The sequence below is a fragment of the Lygodium microphyllum genome, chromosome 3, assembly GCF_053477565.2.
Source record: "Lygodium microphyllum isolate KBCC chromosome 3, Lygodium_microphyllum_v1.1.10, whole genome shotgun sequence".
Taxonomy (NCBI): domain Eukaryota; kingdom Viridiplantae; phylum Streptophyta; class Polypodiopsida; order Schizaeales; family Lygodiaceae; genus Lygodium; species Lygodium microphyllum.
In genome coordinates this window covers 120,861,874-120,871,790 of record NC_141137.1, presented here as the reverse complement: position 1 = coordinate 120,871,790, position 9,917 = coordinate 120,861,874, and the positions used below count along the sequence as shown (strand labels likewise).

Sequence of the window (9,917 nt, the reverse complement as noted above, 5' to 3'; positions counted from 1 at the left end):
GGGTATCTTCTGATAAGTATAGTTAGGCAATTTTCATTTAAAAGATAGATTCTTTGCCTAGAGAAATTGTTGTTGGTGTATTGTTCTCAATAAAGAAGTTAAATAGGAGAGATATCATAGTTGGAAGGTGCAATGAAGAAGAATCGACGGTGCGCTTATTTTGTAGTGGTTGTGTGGCTACATGGGTATGGAATGATGTATTGCCAAAAATGAAAACAAGTCTATAGGGGAACACCCATATTAAAACACTGCATTTTTGGAAGTTCAACTTGCCAAAATAGGATGCATGCATTAGTAGACAATGAATTAGATTGATAACACACCATGAGATATGGTGTGTTTGATAGGGAGAATCTTTAGGTTACTTGGGCTAGAATTTCAACTCAAGGTTTGTTGGCTGCATGTTATGCTTTGTTACATTAGTGAACTTAGTCAAGGTGAGTTAAGCAAGTTGGCTACTTGACTCAATTGCTAACTCCTTTTTGTATCAAGCAACATTTATGATTATCAATACTAAAATACTATTTTGCATGAAAAAATGATAACATACAAAAAGAGGCGTTCAACTTGTGATAATGAAGTGGAGACTCTTTTTACTTAATGCATGGGTACGAATACATTTTTTGAGTATGTAGTAACCAATGCAAAGGCTCTATAATGTAAGAATTTCATAGGCACATGTCACATTCTTTACCCTAGCATGAGGAGATGTTTACCAATAACTGCTCCATCTCTTAAAGCTTATGAAACTAGGCATCACTATCTGAATTATTAAACTAGATAATGGAAACAAAAACAATTAAAATCAGGCGAAGTATCAAAAATTTGATAAATGAAAAGAGAAATAAAAATAGAATGGCTAAAAGAAGTCACAATTTTTTTTAAAAAAATATTTATCATTTGTAGCCAACATTCACTTAGTAATCATAACGTTGGATGCATCACATTGGTTTAGTATGATAACAACTTAAATTTCAAGCTATAAGCTACCATAAGCAATAGCAAGCAAAGAGTTGTTGGGCTCTAACCCTATGCCTAAGAGGGTCTACATGTTGTTGCATAGAGAGAGAAGATTATGCTTGTGAGCAATCATAGGTGGTTGTAGTCATCATAGTAGGCTACCAATTATGAGTCGTTTTCCAAGGTGTGCCACCATTGACACGTGTGGCATCAAGGGTTCAATAGCCCCTCTATTTCATGCAAGGATGCAAATATTAAGAAACCAAGGCTCTGCTAGCCATATGTTGCCTTGAGCCTTTACTTGAAGTTGGCTTGAAGAGGATGCAAGCGTCATCTTGTTGGGACCAAGAGGGACATGACTGTGACCATAGTTTGTAGGTTCGAGGACTACATAAGCAACATTGCCATGTTGGGGCTATGTATAAAATCCCTATATGGGTTCACAAGCTACATTAAATCAACATTGGTCACAACAAAGGAACAAAGTTCCTATGACTATGGGTATCTTGCTCGATCTATAGCGATTTGAATTGATGACATCATATGCTACACCCTAAGCCCATGAATGCATTCTTAATATGCTTTCGGCATTTAAGGTATGACAATTATGTAGTTCAACACCTGAAGCATACACCATGCGTACCTTGTGATTGGTTTGTGAACTTTATAGCCATTATTATCCATCTCTTCATTAGTTGGCTATATAGAGGAACATTAAAAACAATAATTGCTACCAATATAACTACTCACTAATTGATGTAGGAAGAGGGCTACTATTTCTTTAGCACTTCTTTTCATAGCCTTATTTTTAATAAAGCTCAAGTTGGAAGCTCCATTGTGTACTCCATAATTTCTATTGCTTTATTTATGACTTGTGATTTGACTCAAACCCTAAAAAGGAATTGGATCATGCTGGGAGGGTGAGTGAGTCTTGTAGAATTTTGGGCAAGAGAAGAGAAGGGAGGACCCCCACATGGTTGAGCATAAAAAAATGTGGCACAAAACTAGGTTTGTGATCTAGTATGCAAACTTGAAGCATGTCTATTAGGACAACCTACACTCTCATGGATAGAAGATGGCACATGTGCTATCCTTATATAATATACATAATGTCTAAGTAATAGCTCACAAACTTAGCATTTTTTATTGGTAGCTTCTTCCCCCTCTTACTCGGAATTGACTTGCAATATGGATATTTCTGGCTCAGTATGGTGTTGCTACAAACTAGAAAGTATACATGGGTAGATCAATTGGCAAATTAATGAAAAATAAGAATAGTGTTCTATGAATGTATAGTATGCAAACCTACACAATATGCTATACAATATATATGGAAGAGAGTTAGCAAGAATGCACACCTTGATTAATGGGGCGAACCATGGCCCTGGTCTTTATAAATTACAAAGAAAATCATGATTTGTCTCTCTCATACATATTGTATGGCATCGTATGTAGACTTGGGATCAGCACCCAATTCAAAAATTGCATGCCCACACATTGGGCACGGGTTGGTGGGCATGCACCTCTTTAGTAATATTATGCAAAATCGAGCTTTAAGGCTTCCAAAGGCTCCTTCGACGTGCATATAATTGCTTAATTGTATAAACATCCAAAAAGTGGCCACATATGGATATGGCAATGTGTAAATGTCATTTGGCCAGATCGAGACCATCCTATTGGTTCATTTTCTTGCATGTGTTTGTCGGGAGCTGTATGTGTACCTAACATTTTTTCAAATTGGAGGCACAAGCAAAAGGTGGACCCTTATCTATTATTCTGGAAAGTGGGCGGAGGAGACACCCTGTCCAAAAATGGATGGGGAGTTCACCAGGTTAGCATGTAAATACTCATATGGGATCCAAATCATTATGGGTGTTTAACTAACTTGAGTAGTAAGTAGCTAACTAAAAAAGTGGGGTCCCCAAAGGTCCACCCTTTTACCCAAGTATAATGATGGTAGTTTAGGGATGTTCATTGATTCATCGATGATTGATGACGTATATAATTCAGGCTTTAGTGCCACTAAACCCTGAATTCATTCATTCGTTGATGATGCATAATTCAGGCTTTAGGCCACTAAAGCCGTCAGATCTTGAGATAGAACGCGGGCCGTCCGATGAAAGGAAGGTGTAAATTCGGGCCGATTGAAATATAGGTTTGGAACAGATTAGGGTTTTCTTGAGGAGCTTTCTTTGCAGGGCGTCGTCTCAGGAACTTCCGTTTCCCCTTTCAGACCTCCTCTGTTCATCAGGCTTCCCCTCTTCCCGCCTCCTCCTCCCGGCTTGGCGTCCCTACCGTTCGTGCGATTCGGCCTCTCCTCCCTTCTCTCGCGCAGGCGTCCGATCATTCTTCTCGGCTTCGTTCAAACTTTCTCTGCTCCAGGTACGGTGTCTCTCTATTGGATCTCTATGTCTAGCAGATATACTCTGTCCTGTTTCATCGCAAGTCGTTGTGCGACCTATATTCTGGGCGTTTCAAGCGTTTGCCTTAAGCTGCGTGCTCGGAGCAGTGAAATTTGGCAGTATTGGATGAGGTTTTTGGTCCTGGCTTGTTCAATTGTCTGCATGTACGTCTGCCCTTCTTTCACTCTCTGCAATCGTAGTCCAGATTTACTATTCTTCAGATAGGTATAGAGGCCTGTCAGTTACATGTTGCGGAAGGCATAGTCCTTCTCTGCAGTTACGGTGCACATGGACATGTTGATCGTATGGGTCTTCGCAAAATTCGAGATTGTCAAATGAATTCTGAGGTTTCGGTGGAAACTCTAAATGGCTTGGGAGAAGATCGTATAGTTGGTTATTGCGATTCCCCTCCCGCCATAAGTTTGTAAAATGCTATCTATCTCCTCACAAAATGTAGGAGTTTTTGCTGGTAGGAATTTTTTGGTTCAAGTTTTTGAGATGGCTTTTTGAAATGTATTTCTGTGATTACTGACTTAAAATACAAACATCAGGGCTGTATTTTAAGCACTTTATCTAATTACAATCCAATTGTGTTTCTCCAGGTATTTGTATCCTTCACGGCACAAGCGATGGGTGACATGAAAGACGGAGATACCTATCAGGAGGAGCTCCTTGATTACGAAGAAGAAGAAGATGCTGCTCCAGATGCGGTTGCAACCAGAGCCTCTGGAGATGCTGGGAAAAAGTAAGTTCAAGAGTCCCAAGTCTCAGCAGGCCTCTCAGTAAATCTCTTGCGAGGAGATGACCCCTTTGGGTCAGGACCTTCTTCAAACCATGATATAATATAGAAGTGTGCTATGTGATAACTTGCTGGAAAATGATCTAGCACCTCTCCTAGTAACAGTTTGGCCACAATTGAAGCCATTTGGATCATTGCATGATTTTTTCTTCAAGGAAGGGACTGCTGAGACTGGTTTGGATAATCATTTCCTCCTAGCCAATCCAGCTGTATGGTAGCTCTACTGATGGAGCGACATGGAGCTCGCGGACCTTTTTCCTGGATATTTTCACAACGTTCACATTCAAATGCACATCTAAGCAGTGTGCAAGCATTCAAGTTGGATCACTCCCCATCAAATATACCTTCCCTTACACCGGTAGCTCATCTAATTTCCCTCCTTCCCACTTTATCCGAGCAACAGACATTGGCTTCACTACAGACAGGTGGCAGAATGCTTGTGTGTACTGAAGGCCCTCCGTGTCACAGAGGGCAGAGAAAGCTATGCCATTTAGTTATTCCATGGGTGCCAGAATAGAAAGTTGCAGCCTAGATCTTGAAAGTACCCGACTCGAGTGCTTGCAGAAGATCTTTCAGTAAAGCAATTGGGTTTCTAGAATGTTGGAGCGATGTGTTTTGGCTGGCCTTCAGGCGAGTCTTTGTGGAATTCCAATGTTGCTGATGCATGGAGTAAGAGTTCTTCTCAAATAAGAAGTGTTAACTCGGCGCCCAATGTGATTTGGCCTGCCTAAACTAAAATGACATGGAGGTAGAAATTATGGCTAATCATAGCATATTTAAGCAGATGGGATTCTTTGGTTAGTACCCTTTTGTTCTTTATTTGCTCTGAACTGATTTGTAAAGAGTGTGAAGCAATGACCTGAAATTTCTCTTTTGGCTTGTTCCAATGACTAATTCTTATTTTGGTCTATACTGTGTTTGATTAATATGTCGCTGTTTCACATGTGATGCATTTCTAGACTCTACATATCCTGAGGGGATGCCATGGGTTGGGGTCTTCAGTTATTGGATCTTTGGGAGAATGACGCGAGAAGGAAGTAGGAGGTCCATGCATATTAGAATTACAACTTACAATGTGTTTCCTAGGGAAAATTTTGTGCTGGAGGGTTGCAGTTCTTTTTGGTTTCTGTTTAGGGCTGTACACTAGCAGCCCCAGAGAAGAGATAAGAGAAGGCCCAGAAAGTGGATTGTTCTACTCTTGCAGTATAGGACCTTGATGATCAGGTCGATGCGATTTTTGGGTGTTCTAATTGTCAACTGATCAATGACAGGATGCTGATTTTAACACTTGTAGCCCTAGATAAGAGTTAAGAGGGGGCGTGGAATGTGTTCTGGCATATGTCTGCGGTGTAGGATGCCTGATGATTGGAGAGAGTTTCTGGTGTTCTACTTGTTAGCTGCTACAGAGGATGTTGCGCTTTACACACAAGTGTTAAGAGGTGCAGATGGTGGATTGGTCTATGACTGCAATGCAGGAGCTTGATGGATTGACACAATTTTCTGGTGTTTTACTTATCTGCTTGTTTACAATGGACGATAAGCTTGATCAGATGCAAATTTAAAAAGGCTTCCGAGCATGGACTGTTTTGGTCTTCAACTTCAATAAGACCTGAATTTTTGTTGCTATTTTCTACTAGAGCTTTCTAAGCTATGTGACTGTCATGCAGCATCCATTTTGTACAGCTGTCAGGGAACTATATGTTTATGGAGACAATTCCAGTTTTGTGGATTACTAACATATGACTGACTGCAGAGGCTATGTGGGGATTCATAGTTCCGGTTTTAGGGATTTTCTTCTCAAACCAGAGCTGTTGCGGGCAATTGTTGATTCTGGTTTTGAGCATCCTTCCGAAGGCAAGTCATAGTACATGTACTTGTTTTTGTTGTTTTGATTCTATGAAGGTTCTAATGAATGATTATAAAAGGTAGTGGTTTGTTGATATTCAAAACTCATGTTTGGTCTTTCAGTGCAACATGAGTGCATCCCACAGGCAATTTTGGGAATGGATGTTATCTGCCAAGCCAAATCTGGCATGGGCAAAACTGCTGTCTTTGTATTATCTACTTTGCAGCAGATTGAGCCTGTTGCCGGTCAAGTTGCTGCTCTTGTCCTTTGCCATACAAGAGAGCTAGCTTATCAGGTGCTGCAGAATGACTGCAACTTTTCCTACCTCTGTTTGGTGTTCATTTACAGCTCAAGTAACATATTTTGCATCATGCAGATATGCCATGAGTTTGAGAGGTTTAGTACCTACCTCCCAGACATTAAAGTCTCAGTGTTTTATGGAGGGGTCAACATAAAAACTCACAAAGAGTTACTGAAGAATGAATGCCCACATGTGGTGGTGGGAACCCCTGGGAGAGTTTTGGCATTGGCAAGAGACAAAGATCTAAATCTGAAAAGCGTTCGCCATTTCATCCTTGATGAATGTGACAAAATGCTTGAATCTCTTGGTTAGTATTAGCTGTGAAGCTGCCTTCTATTTCATTCTACTGCTGATGATGTTGAGCTTATACTTAGTCACTGGTCTTTTTTGTCTATAGATATGCGGAAGGATGTCCAAGAGATTTTCAAGCTCACTCCACATGACAAGCAAGTGATGATGTTCTCTGCAACTCTTAGCAAAGAAATTCGTCCTGTCTGCAAGAGATTCATGCAAGATGTATGGAACTTTTTAAAGCCTTACTAAAGTGTTCTTTTGTGTGTGCCTTTGTTTGTGTATGTGACACACACATGCATAGCATACACAATAAATATAGTTCAAAAGGAAATGGATCATGCTTGAATTGCTAGTAAGGAAATTTTTATGGGAGACAAATTATTTGCTTGGTCTTACCTGCTTAATCTGTATGCTTGATGATCCACAGCCCATGGAAATTTATGTGGATGACGAGGCAAAACTAACTTTACATGGGCTGGTTCAGGTACTGGGGTTTCCTGATTCTAGTGTCATTTCTGTTCTGATTTTTACAATGTTTTTGACCTGAGTATCCTGATTTTCTTCAAGAGAGATGTCCTATCTTGTTTCAGCACTATATCAAGCTAAGCGAACAAGAAAAGAACCGGAAGTTGAATGATCTGTTGGATGCACTGGATTTCAACCAAGTGGTGATATTTGTAAGGAGTGTGAGCAGGGCAGCAGAATTGAATAAGCTGCTAGTTGAATGCAATTTTCCCTCAATTTGCATACACTCTGGCATGTCACAGGAAGAAAGGTTGGTTCTGCTGTAAGAGTTAGTTTCTTCTCCGAGTAACGAGTTTTCTTCAATCATCATACAGATAACTATGTTGCAAAATGTTCAGGCTGACTAGATACAAAGGCTTCAAGGAAGGACACAAGCGAATACTTGTTGCTACAGACTTGGTGGGTAGGGGTATTGACATTGAGCGTGTCAACATAGTTATCAACTATGACATGCCTGAGTCAGCAGACACATATCTTCACAGGGTAGGTTATGATATGCTTAAGTATGATTATAATATAGTAAAGTAGATGACCTCAAACAAGGAAGTTTGTGCAACAAGCAGACACCATTTGAATTATAGAAAGTATATAATGTTATTTGCATGTTGCAGGTTGGAAGGGCTGGCCGCTTTGGAACAAAAGGTTTGGCGATAACATTTGTTTCATCATCTACAGACTCTGATGTCCTTAATCAGGTTAATGATCTTTTAAAAGCTTTGTAAATTTGCTTTATGTTAGGAAACAAGCATAGGTATCCTTAGTGTTGTTTTGGGTCACAGGTTCAAGAGCGTTTCGAGGTGGACATCAAGGAGTTGCCAGAGCAAATAGACACATCTACCTATAGTAAGTGCTTGGATAGGATGTATTTTTGCTTGATTTATGTGATGTAGCTCCCGATGTTCTGTGCTGTTTCTATACTGCCTTCATTGTTGTTTATCACCTGACACCTTTGATGTCTGACTGACTGCAGTGCCATCTTAAGGCTTTTGCCTGTTATGCTGTTCATACACTTTGATCTTTGAGTGCATGTGCAAGTCCATTATGCAAGAGCATTGCTCTTAGTTTGGATGGCAGCCTAGCCCAATGAACTTGCTGTGGGCTCTTTCCTGGAAGTGTGACCCAGGGAGGGATACAGCATTCAATCCAAGGCGTGAGTTGTGGAGGATGAGCTATTCTACTCGCAATTCTATTGTCCTGATAGGCTGTGTTTCTGAGCAACCCTTTCTACTCTCCTCTAGGAGCTAGCTGGTGGACGTTTTGGCTCAAAAAGAGGCCCCTCTCTCTCTTCTATGTACTGTTTGGGCCTTTTGGCTTTACTTTGTACATGCTGCATTGTGTGGACCAGGGTGAACCAAGCTCATATCATATCAGCATGGCCATGTACTCGAATTGAAAATTGATGTTAGTCAGTTTTTCATAGTTAGAAAAGTTTGACTTATGACATTATGATAGTATATCTGAATTGGAACTGGATACTAGCTTTTGCATTTAATGTCAAGTTTGGAAATTAGATGGTTTTAAAACAGTAAATGTAATGTTTTGATGCTTTATACAAACTAGTTGGTCATAAAACTGCAATCATATTGTGTTGGCAATTCTATAAAAATCTTTGACATGGCTGTTAATGCACAGAAATCTGACCTATTTGTGCGACCTGAGGAGGAAAAGTAGTCATTAATACTGTTGAACGTGGTAGATTGGTACAACAAATCCATTACCCTGCCCTGTAATAATACTGCAAAGAAGCTGGACGTGTTAAAAGTGATGACCATGCCTCCTTTGGAAGTGCAAATGAGAGTTTTTGAAAAGTGATGACCATGCCTCCTTTGGAACTGCAAATGAGAGTTTTTGAAGATCGTTGGTGCTCGCTTTGAACCAGAGCTCTTTTGAAAGCACGTGACTTTTAGAAAAGATCATTTGGAATTTTTAAGAGCTTGCTCAAAAATATATTGTGGGGAGATGTAATGTCCATGCTAGCCAGATGGATAATGCAGTAGTTGGGAATGGGCTTAGCCCTCTTCTAAGGCGACATTCGAGCTTAAATAGCCTGCATCCCTGAGTTCGAATGTGTTGGCAGTAGAGATAAACCGTATAGCTTTGTATGAACAGTAGGGAAAGATGTTATGAATGATGTCATCTGCATGTTTAGTCTCTCGAGGAAGCTTGTTAAGCTTCCTCTTGGTTCAGTTATGAATGATGTCATCTGCATGTTTAGTCTCTTGAAGAAGCTTGTTATGCTTCCTCTTGGTTCAAAATTAACTTGCAAAACAGCCAGCGAATATGTATCTCAATGGGCGTTCTGTTGGTGTTTATCACTTCCTTCTGGTTCAAAAACTAACTTGTAAAACAGTCAGTGAACATGTGTATCTTTATGGGCGTTCTGGTGGTGTTTATCACTTTTGCAAATGTGCTGCATGTGCTGCATGTGCCTAGTCACCTTTTTGAGGTGTAAGAAGTTGATGCAAATGGATTTAGAGTGGATAATTTATCATGTGCATGTGGTGAGATGCGGAATGCTTCACGGTACGTGCTTTATCATTATTCTGCAAGCTGTCACAAGCATGCTGCGAACTTGTGATGCTTTGCATATTAGTAGTTGGGTGGCACAATGGTGATTAGCGAATTATATTGGTACCCTAATTATGGGATAGGTCTTGGGTTGTCCAATACTATATTGTTCTCTGCAAGGTTATCAGAAGCCTACTAATTCTTGTAAGGTTTAAAATAAGAAGGTTGTGTGTGCACATGGAGCTGCTTGCTATAAAATTTTACTGTATGTTGCACATAGTT

The 9,917-nt window shown here is 40.1% G+C and overlaps 1 protein-coding gene across 3 annotated transcripts; it reads left to right on the top strand.

Annotated features, from left to right (window-relative positions):
• Positions 1 to 3,131: 3,131 nt before the first annotated feature.
• Positions 3,132 to 8,573, top strand: LOC148038827 (DEAD-box ATP-dependent RNA helicase 15). Of its 3 annotated transcripts, XM_087674710.1 has the most exons (12): positions 3,132 to 3,342; positions 3,965 to 4,107; positions 5,915 to 6,015; positions 6,130 to 6,302; positions 6,384 to 6,615; positions 6,706 to 6,824; positions 7,030 to 7,086; positions 7,193 to 7,377; positions 7,466 to 7,610; positions 7,739 to 7,822; positions 7,907 to 7,970; positions 8,098 to 8,573. In XM_087674710.1, the coding sequence occupies exons 2-12, from the start codon at positions 3,992 to 3,994 to the stop codon at positions 8,106 to 8,108; spliced, it is 1,287 nt and encodes a 428-aa protein (XP_087530836.1). In that variant the 5' UTR covers positions 3,132 to 3,342; positions 3,965 to 3,991; the 3' UTR covers positions 8,109 to 8,573. The 3 variants fall into 3 exon arrangements, with proteins under 3 accessions (XP_087530836.1, XP_087530837.1, XP_087530838.1); XM_087674711.1 differs by lacking the exon at positions 3,132 to 3,342 and having other exon boundaries at positions 3,971 to 4,830; XM_087674712.1 differs by lacking the exon at positions 3,132 to 3,342 and having other exon boundaries at positions 3,971 to 4,958.
• Positions 8,574 to 9,917: the final 1,344 nt, after the last annotated feature.